Source organism: Sphaeramia orbicularis, chromosome 22, assembly GCF_902148855.1.
Source record: "Sphaeramia orbicularis chromosome 22, fSphaOr1.1, whole genome shotgun sequence".
Lineage (NCBI taxonomy): Eukaryota > Metazoa > Chordata > Actinopteri > Kurtiformes > Apogonidae > Sphaeramia > Sphaeramia orbicularis.
Window position 1 is genome coordinate 29,489,718 of NC_043978.1, and position 22,879 is coordinate 29,512,596.

Sequence of the window (22,879 nt, forward strand, 5' to 3'; positions counted from 1 at the left end):
ATTGTATACATGTGAGAAAGCTGCAAATGAATGGCCCATTTGGGATAAATAAAATTGCCACAACTGAACTGACCTGAACATATACATTTACAGACAGAAAATATTGTTATATTGTTTTTAAAAAGCTACATAACTGTTGTATTTATGCAGTGGCAGTGACATGGCTAATGTTGGGTTTAGGCTTTGTTTATGTTTAGGAAAGTTCATAATTAGGGCTATACTTAAGCTAAAATAAAAAGTTACATGAAAAACATTATAAAAATAAACTCCGCATTTACCAACAGTTTGAAGTAGGACACAAACACTAGTCCATGTGTGAGCCCAGAGTCTGTTATTCCACCGTATCGACCTCCTTCTAAGGTTTGTCCCTATTATGTCAGCTCGTCACATCACACTTTTTCCCATAGAGTTATTCATACATCTATGCGAGGTCGCCAAACGACTGCCAGGCGTACATACACCACTGATCTTAATCCCCTTCAAAAGTCAACTAGTATTATGTGGTGAGGTCGGGCTGTGACCACGCTGAATGCCAGAAAAAAATGTAACCGTTGTATACTTTTGGAAGCCACAGATAGGTATAATCTCATAATTTGTAAACCGAAATGACGTTTTTATGTAGACATGCTACTGTACGTGCATTATAGTGTTATGTCACCATTTCCATATATTGTCCATATGTAATTAAATGATGTTTATTGGTGTGTTTAGACACTGACAGAACTCAATTACAGTCTCTAAAATATACCAGGGCTGGGTTTAATACAGGATTTTTCTTAAAAAAAAATGACTGACAATGTATTTAGTAGTATCCAAACCACAATTTTCTCTAAATCTAAACCACAGTGCTTTGAAAGAACGATGTAACAAATATTGTCAGACTTAGTTTATTGTAGTTTGCAGAAATGTACGATTGTAAAATTCTTGGCGATTGGGTTGTCTTAACACAACCAATGTACAATATAGCACTAAAACTCATTATGTGCTAACAACTATTAAATATTGAAATAATCTTCAATGCTAATACATAAGTGTAGTTGATGTAAGTTGTTAATTTACAACTGGTGTAATAAAAAAATTAAAATTATTGCGACTGAAATCACAGGTAGTAAATGCTGTAATATATGCCAGCGGTGTGACTTATTAAAATTTTAGATTACACGTACAGTAGTATTGATTTACTGTAAATTGTTGTTGTAGCGTAGCGCATCTTTCCTTTTCTCTGTGGGCCATTTAGACCGCTAAAGCTAGCAGTGAAAAATACTTACCTTGTTAAAGAAAGTTTAATGTCATATGCAATTGTTTGACCCTTATGAATATTGAAGGGCCCCATCCCCGGCCTATTAAAAATGCATGTGGCATTGTGGTTGTTGATCACGTTTAGAACGCCCATGCAAATTGGTCTGTCTTTCCTGTCAGGGCCTAAGATGAATAATGTAGTTGTGTTGTATATTCAGGGACACACCATTGACAGTCAATTAACAAGTTTGATTGGTGTGTGAACTCCTTCTTTTGAACTGTTAATTTTATGTAAATAGTATTCGCCCTCCCATCTCCACTGTCTATCCCCCCCATCCAGGTTCACCAGAGAAAGATGTGCCCCCACTACCACAAACCCCCAAATCCCCAATTCCACCTCCCACCAAGAGTAACCAGAGCAGGATCCTTAATAATTGATCATCACACACCTGCTTGGTAGAAGCTATGGGAGTCTGGCTTTAACAGTCAAGGGGCCCCATGCTAGTCCCTTTTGATATTCAAATCGACAAATGGTTACCGGCCTTTATGAATTCAGAATGGAGCTCTTTTCATGGGGACAAGCTTGTTAAAAGACTCTGGCCACCCGTCCAACCTGATGGAGCGCTTCTTTGTCAGAGTCGATATGATGGCATTTGATGGCTCATAAATGGAATGCCAATGACAATTTGTTGTTGATGTGTGGTAATCTGGCTTTTATGTTAGGCAGACAGGGTAACGCAGGCACTTTCACAGATTGTGCTTGCAGGTAAATGATCCAGCAATTGATCCAACTGGTTGGTAGCGGCAAGACCCTTATCAACTCCCTTTCTTTCCCCTCACTCACTCATTCACTCACAACCATCTTCCTCGCCCCCCCCTCCTTCCCATCGCCCATCTCCGGCGCTGTCCCGGTAATTTGGAGCAGCAGAGATGGAAGCTGAAGATTCATCAAAGTTGACAAGTGAACCCAGGAGCTGGGAATCATGGCAAACCCATCTGATTATGGAAATAGCCGTGGTCGTGTGCGCCCTCTAGCAAAACAATCTCGTTCTGCCTGAATCTCACAAAAAGACGGTTTTCAGTTTTCTTCCTTTAAACAAGTAATGGCATGACCTGCTGCGAACTGCGTTGGCAATAAAATAGAAAAAAAGAATGGTTTGTTTTAAACACAAACTGTGGGAATGGACATAACCACCACTACTGTTGGGTGGTTTGTGAAGGCCCATTTTCAAGCCTAAAACAAGTGAGTCTAGTTTGACAACAGGGTGGATGGAGATGATGGGCACCAGACAGGTTACCATGGGTCACCTTGAATTTCCCAAACTAAAAAACGAATCGATTGAAAAATTCTGTCCGTTACAGGGCCTCCAGTCTATGGAATAAGTTAGCTTTATACGCTTATATTCATTCAAAAAATCACTTGAACAGGAACTACTCAAGGAAGTGCAGGAATGCGGATGATTGTTTCGACTCTCGCGGTCCAGGTTGCTGTGGAGATAAAAGTTTAAATGCTTCATGGTGTATGTGTGGAGAAGAAATGTTCAGCTGGCTGATGATAACAATGAACTGTAAACTTGTTTTTATTTATGTATGTATTTGGTAACTGTATCTGTATTTTAATGGACCCCAGGAAGAGTAGCAACCACTATGGTGGAAGCTAATGGGGATCCGTATAAACAATGAACAATAAACAATGGGCCAAACTTGCAAAGATAGGGATGCTACTAACCAGTCACACTGTGAAATGTTGTTAAACTTAGTACTTCGATTTTCATTTAACTGTTGATGTATACAATTACTTGAGATGACAGTTAGACTTAGTTATGACAGAAGACAGTAATATCAATGCATTAATTTGGAGGTTATCTGAGAGATTATACAATACCAAATGAATAGCCTCATTAGCCATTGGAATCATTTGTAGTCAAGCAGATTGCCTTGAGTTTGGCATTTGGCTCCTACCATCTTGGTTTTTTACCCCGCCCCTTGTAGGCGAGGCAAGGGGTATTGTTTTTGTTTTGTTTTGGGGTTTTTGGGGGTCCAGAAGTGACAAGAGCAACCTAGACTGTAGTGTGGAACCCTACTAAGTAATTTTACTCAGTATACTATATGTAAATACTTGGAGATGGAATAATTGCTTATCAATGAATGCTGGTTTTCCCATGTAGCACACTATCCAATAGACTGTCGTCAAATATGAGGTCAATGTAAAAATGAGCAAATTTAGCTAAGCTATGCTAACAGGCCAGTTATGGTAATGTAGAGGTGTGTCCCATGGGACCTTACTATACCTGAAAAATATGAGCCAGGATCAATGGAGACAATTTCTTAATCTTGTCTGGGTTGTGTCACCATTAACACATATGATGTCAATTTGGAAGATGATTTTGTCAAGATAGTAAGGTTAGATTTAGTTTTGTGTGGAATCAATACCAAAACTGCCCTTGCCTCGGCATGTTTGGTCTTACTCTCCAAGTTAACTGAAAAAGTATTAAAATAAGTCAAAGTTACTACATGCCTTTAAGCAGGACTGACACATTTGAGTGATCCGAGGTCTCAAGTCAGGAAGAATAAATGTTATTAAAAAAAACAAAACCTAGGCAGGTCAGTGAGCTGTCAATAAGGGCCCCCACGGCACGGATCATAGCCTTCTATTAGTCCTAAAATCTTACATTGCAATAACTTCCTGCAGGGCCACCTGTAAACTCTTTAAAAATGTTAAATCACTTAAATGCCTTTTTTTGAACGGGAGTCATTTCAAGCATTTCCTGGAGCCAGCACCTACTGTAGTCGGTCCTTTCAAGCCGTGATCGTTGCCCCGTGCTTCTAATTTGTAAGAGAAGAACTTTGGTTTAGTGGGTGCTAAGTCTTAAGTAAAACCTGTAGTCCACTTTAACCTTTGTAATCCCATTGTGAAACACGATCCCCCTGGCTGTGTGTTTGCTAATCAGTAAAGCACCCTGTCTCGGCCCATGTATCAATTGATCCGAGCTTCCTTGATCCTCCCTGGAGATCTGCATGTGCTTCTGGCTCTCTGAGGACGCTAGCAATTATCAACATGTCACCAGTATCTGTTTGCATTGGCCAGCAGCTAGTGTCCACCAATAATTCCATTCAGCCTCAAACGCTGCTGACTTCCAGGGTCTCTAAAGACCTGACCTCCTTAATGTCGCTCCTCATCCCTACGCGTCTCTCTGCATTAAACAGATAGATTTTCTTCAGGTTTCATTATGCAAGACGCTTAATTCTAACAGATGTATTTAACAGAGAATTGAGCTTATTATCACATGCTTAATTATGCTTATAAATAACATGGGGGCCATTTGCAGACTTCACACAGAATACCTGCCAGTTTTAGAACTGTGAAATGAGAATTGTTGGTGATAGTAAAAAAAAAAAAAAAGGAACCTGCGTTGAACCTGTAAATTAATTCACTGCTACATACAATATACGATTATAATTAATGTTAATTTGATTATAGCACCTCACTTATTTTATAAGGTCTGCTTGTCTTAAGTGCCTCTAGCTGTAGTTGCAATAGTTCATAGTTGTTGCTATTTAAACTTATAACTTTATGAAGCTATATTTAAATTGGAGTCAGCAGTTTGTAGGCAATAAATGAACTAATTGTCTTGACAGTATGCTGCACAAAACTTTATAAACTCAAGGAAGGCCACTCTTAACATACAACTGACCAATGTAGCTATGTGGTGCTCTCTTTGCATGAAGAATGCCTCCGTTATGGCAGGAAACTGTACATTTTTACGATATTTATGAGTCATATTCATTGTTCTTTTGCTTTGGAGGGCACATGTTTATAACTCATGAGAATATACTGTATATGTGTGTGTTCAAGAGTCTCTAACCCCAACCCAGTCTATAAGAATTTACCTTCTCATATGATGTAATTCCAAATCCAGTTTGTTTTTTTATGTTCCTAATGCCACTGGTATTATGTTGAACTTTTTTAGCTTTTCCTCAATAGACAGGAAGTAAGCATAGTGGATGGTAGGTTTATGACGTTTTAGGCCTTTGTCACCAGTGAGTGCAGTTTTCTAGGAACAGATTCAAGCAATAGAGATACTTTTGTTAAAGGGGAAAAAAAGATGGTGGTTTGGTTAACATTAATAAATATGCTGCAGATCTTTTTTCTTTTTTTTTTTTCAAAACCAAGCCATTGTATTTTCCCTGTAGTGCAGTGTTTTTCAACCTTAGGGTCGGGACCCCATGTGAGGTCGCCTGGAATTTATATGGGGTCACCTGAAATTTCAAATAATTGATAAAAAAAAAACCCAAAACAATAAATTACTAATAAAAAATATTTTTTAATGATTCAATATATTTTTCATTATAATTAAAATACCACACATTTTTCCTACTAAAAATCAAGTTCAAATAAAATGCAGGATATAATATCTGAGAGGGCATATCTTGAATGACCTGATCATGTGACCATATGCATTACTACGCTTCAACCTGGCCGAACACAGTTGCACTCGGAGAGCGCAGACCTCCGCCAAGGCAGGTCAGTCGCACACTCCCCCCCCATCACCACCAAAATTTAATCATTTGTGCCTTGTGCCAGTATCAACATTTCCTGAAATTTTCATCCAAATCCATCCATAACTTTTTGAGTTGTCTTGCTAACAGACCGACAGACAAACAAACAAACAAACCAACGCCGGCAAAATCATAACCTCCTTGGTGGAGGTAAAAAAAACGGGCTGAACAGAGAATGGAAAGATTTCTTCGCCTGCCTGGCCCCGCTAAGACATCTCAAAGAGAAAGATGTCTGTTCTGAATGTCTGGGGTCGCTAGAAATTTGCAATGTTAAAATGGGGTCACGAGCCAAAAAAGGTTGGGAACCACTGCTGTAGTGACATGGTGGTTTTCAGTTATGCCTCTGAGAAATTATATGAATATCTAATTTAAGGCTTTTATGATGAAGTCAGGGCCTTAACTTCATTATAAAATTTACCAGGGCATTGTTTAATACTGAAAATTAACTCCCACTGTGTCATGAAAACCCAAACCAGGATCTTTTCCTAACACTAACCAGAGCACTTTTATTGTCTAAACATTAAAAAAAAAAAAGTTTCTAGCACTATTTAACCACATTTTTCCTTTTTCTAACCAAAGTGCTCATATTGCCTAAAACTTGAAACCTCTGGGAGATGAGATATAAACTTCAATCTGGTGGCAATATCTTGTTTTTTTTTTCCTCTGTCACCACCCCAACCACTTCTTATTTGTTGGAAATAGCTAAAACGCTTTGTAGTAAGACATTGATGTTGATGTACTGTGTGAAAATGTCAATATGCAATGTGTATTGGTTCAGAAATGTTGACATGATTCATATCCATAAGTCATAGAAAGCTACAGCATCAACATTCTTTCATTGCAATATGTTGAAAGTGCTTTGAGTGTCTTCACCTTAACCCAGGGGTGTCAAACTCATTTTCTTTCAGGGGCCACATTCAGCCCAGTTTGATCTCCAGTGGGCCGGACCAGTAAAATAATAGCATCATAACCTGTAAATAATAGCATCTCAGAATTTTTTATGTGCAAAAAATAACATTAAATTATCAAAACATTTACATTTTACAAACTATCTAAGCAAAAAAAAAGTGAATAACCTGAAAAAACTGAAATTTCTGAAAAAAATAAGAAGAAATAATAAGAAAAATTTGATCAATATTATGCCTCAACTTATGATTAATACATGTGCATTACAGATCAGATTTACCAAGACACAAAACAGGCAGAATATTGTTAAAATTACACTTATTTTTTTAGACATTCCAGGTTGTTCATATTTGTTCAGGTTATTGACGTTTTATTATTAAAGGATATGAGAATTTAACGTTCTTTGAAATAAATCAAAGAGAAAAAAAATGGTGTTGCCATTATTTATAGGCATGATGTCATATTATTTTTTTCACATTAAACCAAGAAGAAAATTTGGAATCATTATTTCTTTTTTTTTTTTTTTGTAATTTATTTTTTATTGACATTCAGTATCAGACATTTACATGTAGGATAACACATAAACATATTGCACATTTCTGTTGTCTGCTCTAAATGCCAGAACAATATATTTTTGTAACCAAAACAGAGAAAGAAACCAAAAAAAAAAGGGAACTACCAACAAGTACGGAGTGATCTCTTCCATCCAATACAGTCACTAAGTTGTGAAAACAAAGTCAGGCCTATAGGGGTGTGACATATTTGATCCATTTTGCCCAGTATAAAGTACATTTCTCCAGTTTGTAATTAACAGATGCTGTTATTTTTTCCATTTTATAAATGTCCATTGTGATGGAATCATTATTTCTCCGTTATTATGCTATTATTTTCAAGTTCGACGCCCTTGACTGTTCATATCTTCTGCACTTTGCAAATTCAACCCGCGGGCCAGATTGGAACCTTTGGCGGGCTGGTTTTGGCCCCCGGACCACATGTTTGACACCTGTGCCTAAACCCATGCCACCTTTAAAAGCAGGTGGTATTATGTACTTAACAAAACATACTTGCAGTTACTTTATGAGTTACCATAGAGTTACATATGGACATTATTGTGTGTAACAGGGTTGTCTTTTCTGTGTTCTTTCCAGGTAGATGAATCTGTTTTCTGCGCGGGTCAAATCGCTCTGGTCCCTTGTACAATGCAACTGGTGAAGGCCGGCACCAGGATCCAGTCCCAGTTAACTTTCAGTCACGTGAAAAAAGTTCTGGAGGCCGTGATCAGCAGCCTGACTTTGTCCCACGTTATCCAGGCCCACTGCTACGCCACGAAACGCCAAGACATCCCCGTCATTAGGGCCACGTGGGAAGGTCTGCTGAGGGCCGCAGAAGAAGAAGAAGAAAAGGTCAGCGAAGTGATTTTTGTTTATAAAATACATTCTAGTGGCTAGGGAAAAAGAGCTATATCTGGCTGTTTTATTATAGATGCAGTGGAAATATTGATCATACTCATCATACGATCTTACATCCACATAGGACGAACACATATTTAATGGATTAAAAGACGAGCGCGATCCTTGAGTCAATGAATAAGTAAAAGAAGAGAAACTTGATACAGAAGTTTTTCACACAGGCCTTTCAGAATTGTGTTTTGTAGTTCTAAAATAAGGGAAAGTTCCTTGCCCCTCTCTACCCCCTTGAGACCCGAGCCTCTGCGACTGATATTTACCAGTGAGCGCGCTCATGAAAACTTGATGATGTGGGAAATGCTGGTGTCTTTGATAATGTGGAGCTTGGCACAGAAGCAGATGTCTTCCTCAGAGCCTCCCTAATCCTTTGCCCCCACACACCATTTTGGCGCTTGCGTTCAACTCTCAGAGCAGCTTATCCCACCCCCCCCACTCCACACACACCGCCTTTTTTTTTTTTTCCCTGCCACCTCCCTCCACTCCACCGCCGCGCTGTACAACCCTTTGCTCCATACGTCTAATAGGGGCAGAAGTCTCCTCTGGCAGCCCTTCTCCTCCCACAGTAATCTGTCTAGCCATGGGAATTGGGCCTAAGGGAGAGCGGCACGAGCCCACCTCCAACATGTGGCTCCGTTCTTCGGGTGTTAAACACTGGTGGGAGAATGTCAACTTTGTGTCAATCCCTTAAACGTACAGCGGCATATAAAATTCGATATGTCTGACCTTATTGCCAGAAATCTCATTCTTAAAGCTGTCAAATTTCCATGCATTCGCTACCACTCAGCGGATTTCACTGAAGAACCGATGCCTATCGGTTAATATACTTGACGCTCTTTGCCTCATTTGTAAGTCACAGTGGAATAGAGAACTTAAGAGTGCTGGATCAGTTCAGAATGCGCACTGGGTTGTTCAGATAACAGGGTTAACTAAGGGAAAGCTGTGGGAAATAACAAAACTACTCTAGTGTCAGAGGTCACTGAAAATGGTTCAAATCTGCCCTGCTTCTCCGAACATTTATCTAGAAAAATGTAAAATATTCACATAGCACAGGGGTGTCAAACTCATTTTCTTTCAGGGGCCCAATTTGATCTTCAGTGGGCCGGACCAGTAAAATAATAGCATAATAATCTATTAATAATGACAACTCCAAATTTTTGTCTTTGTTTTAGTGCAAAAAACCCAATGAATTATGAAAATACTTACTTTTATAAACCATCCCAACATAAAAGATCTGAATAACCTGAAAAAACTGAAATTCCTTCAGAAAAATAAGCACGATTTTAACAATATTGTGCCTCAACTTATCATTTCTACATGTGCATTATGGATCGGATCTACAAAGACACTAAACACTTAGTAACAGGCAGAAAATAGTTAAAATTGTGCTTAATTTTCTTTAGACATTTCAGGTTGTTCATATTTGCTCAGGTTATTCACATTTATTGTTACATAGTTAGTTTGAAAAAGTAAATATTTTCATAATTTAATGTTATTTTTTGCACTAAAACAAAGACAAATATTTGAAGTTGTCATTATTTCTAGGCATAATGTAATATTATTTGTTTCACATCAAACCAAGAAGAAAATATGAAGTCATTGTTTTTTGTAGGTTATTCTGCTGTTATTATTTGACTGTAGATCATATTGGTCTGTATGTGGAACCAGAACTAAAATGAGTTCAACAGCCTTGACTGTGGAATTTTTGCACCTTGCAAATTCATCCCACGGAACCTTTGGCGGGCCACATTTGTCCCCCGGGCCACATGTTTGAGACCCCTGATATAGCAGGTTCCAAGATGTTTTATTTGGAATTGGCTGTATCCTTAATGAACAACTTCTGGTGTTGCACCTCTGAACGGAACCCAACCTCAAGGGAAAATGCATAAATTTTACAGTTTTTGCCTTTATTGTGAAAAAGACAATTTCCCTTATTCATGAATATGTGCATACAAATGTTTTTATGTTGTAAACAACGGTGTGCCCACAAATTAATGTCAGATTCAAGACACGTCCACTCTTTTGTTCTCAACACAATCTGTATGCTGGTGTATCAGAATGATTCTAAATTGACAGGTGCTATAACACACCCACATATGTGTGTAAGGAAATGCATTTTCTTAGAGGTGTATCATGAAATTGATATAAGAAAGAAGCATAGGCTCTGAAGCAAAAAAGGAACAGAAATTTGGAAACTTGCTCATCTTCTCAAGCCCCCCCCCCCAAAAAAAAAGTTTTATACAAGTTAATAATATTCAAGTCTCACATCAACAGGGGTTCAATAGGGCACCCTGAGGAACTCCTATTGTTAAAATAGGTGAACTTCAACAATTGAACCAACCCAACAGTGTACGTCAAGCCATTCCAGCTGATTTATTGAGCAAAAGGACAGTAAATAATTTTAAAAACTAGAAATAACAGGGACAGTTTAAAGTTTGTGGCTGTGGTAGTGTGGCATGTAAAGTCAACAAAAGACACCTAAACTAATATCTGTGCCACAGCAAAGCTCAAACAATATAACCTCATATTAACAGGTGGACTCCCAATGCACCAGTGGCTCCCATGACCAGAGGCCAACAAAAGCTGCAGCGCTAAAAAAAGGACTAAACAACAGATTACACACAGATGCAATTTGTAAAATACAAAAAATAGCAAAAATATGAAACAAACAACATAAATAAAGAGATAAATTCACATTATACAACACATAATGTTTACATTAATATCACAGGTAGTCACTAGTATTGTATTTTACAAATGATCTCATTCCTTATGACTGTCCTTGACTGTTAGGAACCTTGATAAAAGAAACAATGCATCGATGGCTTACCCAGAGTTTAAAGGGGTCATATTTAAACCCACTTCTATTAGTCTTTGGTACATTTATTTGTGTATTTGGACCCTAAAAGTTCATAAAGTTTGAATTTGAACCCTCCAGGTGCTGCAAAGCTATCTTTATATTCATTTTGGCAAAAATCGAGTGGATTTCTGCAAACTGTTTTAATTTCTTCTTAATTTGTTACATCTATAACTAGTTACATCATGACATTTGCACATATAAGGTCAAGACTTCCGACAAACATTTCTCTGAGTACGACATAATTGTTTGTCAGCAGCAGCGGTTGCAGTAAAAACTGAAAATATGTCCAAACTTCAAACCGATTTGCCAGAATGTTCAGTTGTTGGTTGTGTTAATGAACACAAGTGGCTGAATGGGACAGAGAAGCACGGTCAACAACCTGGAGGGGGAGGGACGTGAAGTGGTTCATTTGTATTTAAAGGGCCAGTGCTGAAAACGACCTTTCTGGTGTCATTACTCAGAAATTTTGTTGAAGGTGGACCTGTGGAGTTGAATTAATGAAGAATCCAGTCCCAAGCATAGCCATCCATCCATCCATCCATCCATTATCTTCCGCTTCTTCCGGGGCCAGGTCGTGGGGGTAACAGTCTAAGCAGGGACGCCCAGACTTCCCTCTCCCCAGACACCTCCTCCAGCTATTCCGGGGGGACCCGAGGCGTTCCCAGGCCAGCCGAGAGACATAGTCCCAAGCATAGCATTTACAGTTTATGTAGACCACAGGGAAATGTTTTAAAATGTATAATTCCATTTAAAAAAAGCTAAATATCACTCCTTTAACAAACTAGGACTAGTTTTATACTTACAAAAGCCTTAAACTGACAGTAAAATTATATTAAACAAAACAATCTTTTAAAACAAATAACCTACTTGGCTTACTAAAGAAGAATGTACACTGGGGGATTTTTTAACATGTTTAATGTTCTCACCTTGGTTGACCTTTTTTTTTTCTGAGTTTTAAAGTCCTCCTATAGTTAGGATTGTTATTTTTGATAAAATCAACCAAGTGATACGAGTACTTAGACACTAGTGTTCTGCACAGTACAATCATATTAAAAGACAATTTATGAGAACATGGGATGATAATGAACTCCAAAACATTCCAAAAAATTTCCAAGTGACATTTAATATCAGAATATGGAATATATCAAAATATATTAATATTAGGGCTGTCAAAATTAACACGTTAATGTGGATTAATCTATCATCATGATTAATCTGATTAAAAATTTTAATGCAGTTAACCCATCTGTAGCACAGAATGACTCTGAATGTCTCCGCCAATGTATTTGGGTCAGTTTGTCCAATTAGACTTACTGTTGCACATGCACAAGTGGTCAGCTGATCCAGTAGTGACAGGCAGTAGAGCCAACCCATAAAGATGGAAGAAAATAAACAGCATGTTGGCCCTCTGGATGGAAATATGAGGACAAAAAAAACCAAAGACAGAACAGTCGACCAACATAAAGTATTATACACACTTTGTAGGAAGGAGTTTTCTTTTCACCGAATGCACTTCCAACTTAAAATACCACATTAACGTGATGCATATGTTACTTGAGGATTCTGCCAGCACTTTGGCTAACGTGTTGCCCAGCTTGCGACAAACACATTAAGTGCATATATATTCCCCTCTTTCTTGATTCTGTTTGCTGATGCACAATGAAACGTGATTAATATAGATTAAAAATGATTGATATTTAATCACGATTAATCGAAATTTATCCTCAGCAACCCTGTGATTAATCTGATTAAAAATTTTAATCATTTGACAGCACTAATTAAAATGTATTTTGATATATAAATCAAAATATGGAAAAATAGATACAGCTGCATTCGAGCATCCCTGTTACATTCATTCATCCACCTGTTTCAAAGGGATGACATCTTTACTCCAGCCTGAAAAACTGTTGGTGAGTTGGTTTGTGTTGAATGCACAGAGGAGCCTGTAAAGGGATAAGAGGCAGTGTATTGTAATTTACCACAAAATACTGTGCATGTTGTGGATGTACTGCATACATGTGCAAAAACTGCTCTAAAAGCCAAATAATGTGTGCATGTCAGAGGCAGATTTCTGAAATTGTATTTGCAAAATGCATTTAAAAAATCTAAGTGGTTGATAAAACTATGATGGCCTTCAGGAAAAAGAGTAAAAGAAGAAAAAGTGGCATGCATTACATTTAGGGCTACACATGAATCAAATCACAGTTGTAATTGCGGTATCAGCCTGTGCAATTAATTTTGCAACAGGCTGCAATTAAAAGTCCAGATTTAGGAGGATTCAGGCTGATCTAAGTGCAGAAATGGACAATAAATAAATATAAAACACACATTTTCTGTTGTAGGGTGATATTGGTTTGAAGTTTTTGAATTTTGTAATTATAGCTTAAGTTTTTATGTTTGACGTGACATTTCTAAATGAGCGACCTGTGCTTTTATTAAGATGTCAAATGTGACTTTTTCACCAAACTGTGCTGCTTCAATTACATTCAAGGGAAGTATGTGATACAAGTAAGCCAGTCAGATAGAAATTAAAGTAAAATACAGCAACTAAAGACAGATAATCAGTCATTTTTTTTAATGATTTACATCACAGGTGTGAAACAGACAGCCCGTGGACCAAAACTAGCCCACCAAAGGGTCCTATCTGGTCCATGGGATGGATTTGTGAAACGCACAAATTACAATGATATTAATAATCAAGGGTGTCAAAATCATTTTCGTTCATGTTCCAGTGTTCCGAGGTTTCAGACTAATATGATCTCAAGTGGGTCAGATCAATAAAATACTATTGTAATTACCAATAAATAATGACGACCACAAATGTTTCTCTTTGTTTTTGAGTAAAAAAGTAAAATTATTTGAAAGTGTTTACAATTATAAACTATCCTTTTACAAAAATAGTGAATAACATGAACAAATATGAACAAACTGAAATGTCTTAAGAAAAATAAGTGCAATTTTAACAATATTCTGCGTGTTACTAAATGTTTTGTGTATTTGTAGATCCACTGTGATCTGTAAGTTGTAATGCACATGTGTAAATGATAAACTGAGGCAGAATATTGTTAAAATTGCACTTATTTTTCTCAAGACATTTTAGGTCGTTCAGGTTATTCAGATTTTAAAGGAAACTTTGTACATGTAAACCTTTTCATTATGTAATTTTACTTTTTTCACTGTTATTATTTTACTTTTTTGTGTTTAGTTTAATTTTTTTATTATTGGTCCACTTGAGTTCATATTGGGCTGAATGTGGCCCCTGAACTAAAATAAGTTCGACACCCCTGATATGCATATTTTCAGTATTTTTTTTTTTATTTAGATAAACTATCAGTGGTGAAAAGGTTATTCAAAACAAGCCACTTCATAGACCAAGCCATTTTATAAATATTTATTAGATAAGTAATTACATTAGTTATTATTATTATTGTTGTTGTTGCATCAGATTTAGGTAATGACATTTCAAGTTTATTATTTTATTTTTTCCAAAAAAGCTAAATATCTGCCTCATGGATTTTAAGAGACAAAAATAGAGGCATAGAAAGTAATGTATTCACTTCATATATGATTCACATGTGAAATCCAGCGGTTAACTTTGGATCGTTCATACACGTTTATGTACAAAAATACACCATGTTATCTATTGTATGTCTCTGAAGCCACAGAGCGACGTTGTTGTTGTGCGCTGATAATTTCTCTAATCAGGTGGATGGAGAATCTTGCAGGGTTAATTGGGAGCAAACTGGAGTTGCTGCTGGTGTGAAATTGTATTTACGCTGCATTAAACCTCAAAGAGCCTGTTTGTATGTGTGCATGCAAGTGTGAGCCGGGGATTTGACGAGTAGCAGGATCTTGATTTCATAAGTCAATAAATGTTAAACAAATGTCCCTGTTTGTAGCAATAACAGGTCCAGAAACATTAAATCAATCAGTTTTTACTTTCAAAATGGTTCAGGACCCGTTAATGGTACAAATAGGGACATTTGTTGAACATTTACTGACTTATCAAACAAAATACTCATCAAATGCTCATACATTTTTAATATAAACTAAGTCCACGGCTTCACAAACAAGAGTAAAATACACAACATATACACAGTACACAACAAATATACATAGAATGCAAAGTAATTCCAGCTACTTGATAAATGTCAGTGTGTACAGTTGTGTTTTATAACAGTAATTTATAACTTTATATAAATAACACAATATGTTCACAGGTAATTTGATGCTATTCCTTTTTTTCCAACCTTTGTTTATTTGGAGTTTTGCAGAAATTGACAATACAAATATTGTATCATATGTGACAAAACAATTAAAAATGAATTGTTGCACAATTTCCATTTTTTTACATGCATACAAAGCAAAACAAATAAACCCCAGAACAACCACACCAACCTTCTCCATTAACACAAAAAAAAAAAAAACGGTTTGGAAGGTTTACATTTAGAATAAGGATGCATTATGTGTTACACAAGGTAAATTGCCGGACAGAAAAGAGAAGAAAACCAGACAGAAAAATTAGAATAAAGTTCAATCTGGCACAAAGGGGAATTTTTTTTTTTTTGACTAGTTGAAACAGAAGATTCCAGATTATTTGATGCAATTTCAAGTCAAATCTCATGTCTTTGAGTGGCGAAACCAGGTCAAATCTCCAGTTTAGAAAATACTCACAGGTATATGATTTGGCTACAAAGGTACTAACTAGCAAATGTTAGATCACTGATGATGAGCACTTATAATTTCAAGTAATATGTTCATAATACAAAGATTGACACTGGACATGATAAACAACCCCCTCCCCCCCAAAAAATATAAATAAATACATTTTTAAAAAGGCAGTACAAACAAAACACGCATAACAAGACAGTCAGTACAGTGCATTCTGGTAAATTTAAAGAAAAAAATAAAATTAAATAAATAAATGAACAGGTCAATCACAATGTAAACAACTGAAATGTATTTGATGTAAATGTAAATGAAATGTATTTCCAGTTCCAGGCCAGGTAACATATTCACAGTGTAAAAGAGGCTCCCATATTTTGTTAAATTTGTTAACAGAGCCATTTAGGGTGCACCTAATTTTTTCTAACTTGATATTAACCCTATTATGCATGAATTATGAGAACCTTAATCAAGATGTTGTTCCGGAGTGTTTTTATTCCTCTTTAGGCATGAAAAAAAAAAAAAAGCAATGGATTTTTTTTTTTATGAATCTATTTAATCATGGAGTTACAAAAATGTTCACTCAGCTGGACACCATGCGTTTAATTTTAGAAGCAAAGAAACATATATTTACTGATATACTACGTGAAAACTATCAAATAAAAACATTTTAATGCTGCTAATCTGATGTTTTCTCACATTTTAACATACCTGCATGGAGATAATATGCAAAAAAACAAACAACTTTTTGTTTAAAAAGAAAAAAAAAATTGTTTATTACAGTCTAGTAACAATTAGCAATTTTTTACACTCAAACACATTAATGCAGATCAGGTTTATCTAGAACAGCAAAGTTACAGTAATTGTATGAATTGCAGCGTACGGGATGATGCACAAAACAATAAATCCATAAATATACAGGGTGGGGAAGCAAAATTTACAATGAACATTTAGTTGTTTTTTTCTCATCAGGCACTACATCAATTGTTTTGAAACCAAACATATACTGATGTCATAATCATACCTAACACTATTATCCATACCTTTTCAGAAACTTTTGCCCATATGAGTAATCAGGAAAGCAAACGTCAAAGAGTGTGTGATTTGCTGAATGCACTCGTCACACCAAAGGAGATTTCAAAAATAGTTGGAGTGTTCATAAAGACTGTTTATAATGGAAAGAAGAGAATGACTATGAGCAAAACTATTACGAGAAAGTCTGGAAGATACTATTAAAGAAGAATGGGAGAAGTTGTCACCCCAATATTTGAGGAACACTTGCGCCAGTTTCAGGAAGCGTGTGAAGGCAGTTATTGAGAAAGAAGGAGGACACATAGAATAAAAACATTTTCTATTATGTCATTTTTCTTGTGGCAAATAAATTCTCATGACTTTCAATAAACTAATTGGTCATACACTGTCTTTCAATCCCTGCCTCAAAATATTGTAAATTTTGCTTCCCCACCCTGTACAAGAAAACACCTTTGATCTGCTGTCCACTGTAGTGACCACTATGCATGAAAGGGTTAAACATGTTTCTGATCCATTAGTCTTGTGTTGGAGTCAATGAGTCCTTCCATTTGAAAAGAATAGTACACCGAGCTATTAAAGATGAAAAGGCCACAACTTTTTGTAGGTTAGCTGGAGGAATTGAGTCATCTGTGGTTTTTGGCCCTTTTTAAAGTCCACTGGCTCTGTACTGGCCTCCTGTTCTTAATCTGATCCACTCCTGTGCGTTTCATTTACACAAACAGCCTAACTAGCGTCACAGTGGAATCTGAAGGAACAGACTGAATGGAGGAGCGAAGGGGAAGGGATATTATAGCAGACTGAGGGCACTACACTAAGTGCTGAGACATAGAGCCACATGCTGAAGGCGTCCTGCTGGGCAGGAAATGTAGGGGAACTAGCTAAGCAGCGCAGTCCCATCAGCTCCCCGCTGTTCTCCGCCTTTACACCACTTCCTTATTACCGTGTTTACCGTTCGGCTTTCACGCCTCTCGGCCCTCCAACCCGCTGCACGCTCCAGGCACACGGACACGAGTTAGAGAGAGGAAAGTGGGGAGAAAAAAAACAAACAGAAGGAGAAGCAGGTCACACCCCATCAATGTGGAGAGCTGAGCGCAGCAAATCTAGACTTCATGGGTTTACCTGCTGCACTGGGAGAATGACTGCATGAGGGATGAAGTAATGAGATGGATTGTATTAAGTGGCCGCATTGGGCAATCACACACACACACACACACACACACACGTACATGTACACTTCCACCTGCCTGCCCCTCTAACTTGCCACTCCAGCACTCAGCTCCACTATATATCAAACTTTGTGTTTTATTGGATTAATTTAATAAATGATCTTTGGTCAGGTAGGGATGTCAGCCAATGGGCCCTTCTCAAGCACCGCACAAGTCTGAAACAAGCACACACCACGCGACAACGTCATAGGCTGAAAAATTATCCCATGTAAAAGTGCCACTTAAAGCTGGCTCCCAAAGTAAGACCCTCTTGTTAAAATGCCCAATATGTTTACAAGCAGTTATAACTAATTTTACTGTTAATGACAACTGTGTGCAGAGTGATTTTAAAAATATATATATTTATAATTCATACCTTTAAAACAAAATAAGGCTTAAAGTTGAAATATATGCACTATTTATTGCATGTTGTTTATAAGAAGAAATCAAGTCAGCAGTAGGGTAAAAGAGGAGAGCAAGTGTGTTTACCAAGAAAAAAAAACAGGGAAATATAGGAATAAAAAATGATTTTCTGATTGTTTCCCAGTGGTTAAGTTGTAAATGGTGAATAAATACACACAGCTTTATACAGCCATAAGAGAAGGTTCCAAATATCCTTCTGTCTGCTGTTGCCTGAGCTTTCTATGTCTATGTTTGCGTTACCCTGAGTTTGGTCTCTCAGGCAGACATGCGGCACAGATGTGCACATAAAGCAGAAAGATGAAAAACTATAAAGAGTCACTCCATTCTTTTGAGTGTTCTGCCAGCCTTTATATGTGGCGCTGTTGGCTGGAGGTACAACAACACTGCCGCGAGCACAGTTAAACAATCTGAAAATAAAGACAGAAAGCATGCCGTTAAATACACCATCACACACTTCTAGAGGGACACGACTGATGATTGAGAGGAAGTATTATTATACGGGTCTATAGAACTTAAATGTTACATATTTTGCCCTGAAGGCATGTCCTCTGTCAGTGACAGGTGGATGTCTGTCATGTGGGTTTTGACTGACAGCTCACTGCCTGCTGAGTCAGATCTTCAGAGCGTTTGTTTAGTGAGGAAATTGTTTTTGTTTATTTTTTACGTCTGCAGTTGTAGTTAAGAAGGTGCATTAATAGGATCATTTAAGCATTTTGTTATGCAACTACTTCAGGAAGATTATTGTAATGATAAGCGTAAACATGAGCAGAGCTTTTGTCTTTGTAGGTCATTTATTGACATCAGTCTTCAGCTCTTCTGCAGCCACATCATTACCATTAGCTTAGAAATGGAGTTGACCAAAGACAATTAACAACCACTTCCCAGCACACACACATGGCTGCAACACAAACTTGCATATGTTACATATATAACATGTGATGTATTGCTGTGTGATAAAGAAGGAGGTTGATGTGTGAGGAAATGAATGAATGGATGTTGATATGCGAGTGATGCATATTTTGTTTTTATTATATATTTTTATAGTTATTATCACTATTTATTACTATTACTATTTATGAGTCTGCATCCAGATAGTGCACCTAAATTTCATTTTGTATAATAACAATAAAGTATCTTATCTTATCTTATCTTATCTTATCTTATCTTATCTTATCTCATCTTATCTTATCTTTTCTTTTAAGAGCTTGCAAATTGTACATATTGATCCTTGAATTACAATATTTAGCCAGTTAGCATCACTTGGCTACATTAGCCAATGGTAGCATTGATTTATAGTTGGAGTATAAGTTCTGTCAGATAACCTGCTAACTAGGCTGGCTGAGGCTAATTGGTGTATATACGTGACACAATTTGACGTTAATACTATGTGTGAACATTTATAAAGCAATTGAATTTATATGATGGTCTAACACATAGCAGCATTATTTTGCAGTAAGTTGGTGGTGGGATGAGTTTCTTTGATTTCAGGACTCATTCTTCCTCAGCTCAACAGTCTTTCCCAAAAATACAGCACTTTTGGCTCCACAAAAAAAAAGGCTGACCATAGGCCATATTAAATGAATCAGAAGAACTGATCATGAACCATAGTAAATAAATTCACTTTTTATATAATGTCTATAGCAGGAAACTATATAGAAAATAGACCAAAGTCCAGTCTGAAACAATCACACACATGCTAGACGTATAGAAACCCACTTACAATAATGCACCTTTAGCACATTTACTTCCATGGAACTGCTGAGCAAACTTCCCACCTAATGTAACATTTGGTTGGAAACATTAATAAAGAAACAAATAGTGACTGATGTAACCTCCTGCGACAGCTCTGACAAAAAGTCAGCAAGTGTGCCGTGACAATAAAGTGGTGCCAGAGGCTGGAGCACCGTGCTGAGTCCCCTGATCTCCTTGTGGACGGTCGGTTGGGTCGAGTACCTCAGCACCCAAGGCCTGCAGGGTGGCCTTTAAGCCTGGCTGAGCAAACCCCCCTGTCCTGTCACTTCTCTCCCCAGTTCTCCACTCTCTATTCCATGTTCAATCACTATTGACAAGTGCTGGAGCAGTTCCCTCCAGGAGAATACCTAGACCCATGCCAGAAGTGCTAATATAACATTTATCAAAGCGTAGGGCATGTATGTGTGCTGTCACTTTGTCTGACATGCTAAGAGGTCTGTGCTGACATGGCTATTGTTCTCTGCTTTTCTGCTTGTTATTGTTGATCACTACAAGTGAGGCTCTCTACAGAATCAGCAGACTAAAAGAAATCTCAACCTAAGCTCCGCAGTGTAAACCAAAAAAAAAAAAAAAAAAACTCTCTAAAGCAAGTGGTTAGGTGGTGATACACAATTAAGTGTTTACGAAAGTTTAATCTGTAGGTAAGTGCTGCTTCAGTGAATCTGGAGGATTGGGTCATGACTGTTTCATCTACTGAAGGGACAAAGAGACCTTCGTCCACTCTTGTCACTGATTTCTTTCTCTTTTTTTTTTTTTTGCGAGTGAATATCAAAATAAAATGTAAGTAACCTGTTATTATTCTGCACTTACGAAGTGGGGTGTAAGTGGATGAAAATTGATCCAGCAAATTGAAAAGGGGGTTAAGTGTTTTTGCCCTATCGACTCTGACTGAAATGACGGTTATATAAAACACTCATTTCTCTCCCATTAGCAGATGAAGCCACAGCCAAGTATTATTAGAGGGCCACATTGTAGCACTGCTCCAAGACATTTTGTTACTGCTAATGGCCCCTCAGTCCAGAGGAGCAAAAAAAATAAATAAATAAAGAGATTCTCCGCATCTCTGTTGCTAAAATCTCAGCGGTTTTCCCCTGAATGTGTGTGTTGTGAAAGTGCCGTAACATGTGGTGAATGATCTTCTTAGAGAGGTGAGAAGTCATCTTGGAATAGGACCTGTCAGGTTAGCAAATACAGCTCTTAGCAGGTGCATTTGTGCATGTTGTTCACGGTGGCTGAAGGCACTATGGATTCTTTCTGAATTGTTTGTACACTATCATTACCAAGGGTCACCTCACAATCTCACGTTAATTCATGGCCTGTCAATCTGTCAAGTGAAAAGCCTGTCTTGGTGGAGTGTGGTAGAATTTTTACGGTTTGCTTTACAATAATATTTAATGTTGACGGAGTAGTGTTTGTGGTCACACAGCTCAGCATGGGCCCCAGCAGGAGGGCCATATATGTGATTGTAGTGTCTGGAGCACACACTATATAATTTGCCGAGCATGTTCATTTACATACCATCTGTGTACGTTACAGGACATACAGTGGGAGACTGAGATTAAACCTCATCCGTTATTGGTCGTCGTGGTACCTGTTTTACCCAGAGGAGCAGCCGTCGAGCTCCACGTCACCGCCGTCCGGGATGACCCCAGCGACAGAACTTCCTGTCACGTGACTACGAAGTTGACACGTGCTTCCATAGAGTGCTCCGCTGTAATTTCTGCTGACAGACGGAGCGCTTCCATTTCACTGGCTGTAACCGGCACCGGCCTCGAGGTCACAGATGTGAAGGATGTCACAGAAGGTGTTGTTGTAACGTTCAGAAATGCCATAAAGAAGATGGATCCTGAGCTGGTGCCGCTGTGTGCCAGAGTGTTCTACAAGTGTGAGCACGAAATGGCAAAGCAAGTCGTTAAAGGTACGTTACCGCATCCAAGCACAACACTACACTGTACAGCAGCGGTGTCAAACTCATTTTACTCCACGGGCCACATTCAGCCAAATTTGATCTCCAGCGGGCCGGACCAATAAAATAATAGCATAATAGCCTATAAATAATGACAACTCCAATTTTTTTAGTGCAAAAAATAACATTAAATGAAACTGTTTCTATCCAACACAAAAAAGATGTGAATAACTGAAGAAAAAACTGAAATTTCTGAAGAAAAATAAGTACAATTTGATCAATATTCTGCCTCAACTTATGATTTGTACTTGTGCATTACGGATCAGATCTACAAAGACACTAAACAGGCAGAATATTGTTAAAATTACACTTATTTTTCTTTAGACATTTCAGGTTGTTCATATCCGTTCAGGTTATTGACATTTTATTATTGAAGGATATCAGAATTTAATCTTCTTTGCAATAAATCAAAGAGAAAAAATTGGTGTTGCCATTATTTAGAGGCAAAATGTCATGATTTTTCTCACATTAAACCAAGAAGAACATTTGGACTCATTATTTCTAGGTTATTATGCTGTTATTTTAGAGTTTGATGCCCTTGACTGTTCATATCTTCAAGGTAATTTTTGCATTTTGCACTTTGTAAATTCATCCCACGGGCCAGATTTGGCCCCCGGGCCACTTGTTTGACACCTGTGCTGTACAGGGTGTATAAAAAAAAAAAAAACTATACATTTTGAAAAATTACATCCAGTTCCGCATTTGATAATTTTTGGAATTTTCTTTTATGGACGTCAGTAGATAGGGGATTGGTGGATATTTGTCCAAATTTACAGACCCAGGTTTTCATGCATCACGCAATCCAAGT

At 37.5% G+C, this 22,879-nt stretch overlaps 1 protein-coding gene across 1 annotated transcript in view; it reads left to right on the forward strand.

Moving 5' to 3' along the window:
• Positions 1 to 22,879, forward strand: part of dph6 (diphthamine biosynthesis 6) — a 130,315-nt gene that overhangs the window by 92,626 nt on the left and 14,810 nt on the right. The window contains exons 13-14 of the mRNA XM_030127554.1: positions 7,854 to 8,108; positions 21,642 to 22,023. Coding sequence (XP_029983414.1) covers positions 7,854 to 8,108; positions 21,642 to 22,023 — 637 coding nt within the window. The remainder of the gene's footprint in view (positions 1 to 7,853; positions 8,109 to 21,641; positions 22,024 to 22,879) is intronic.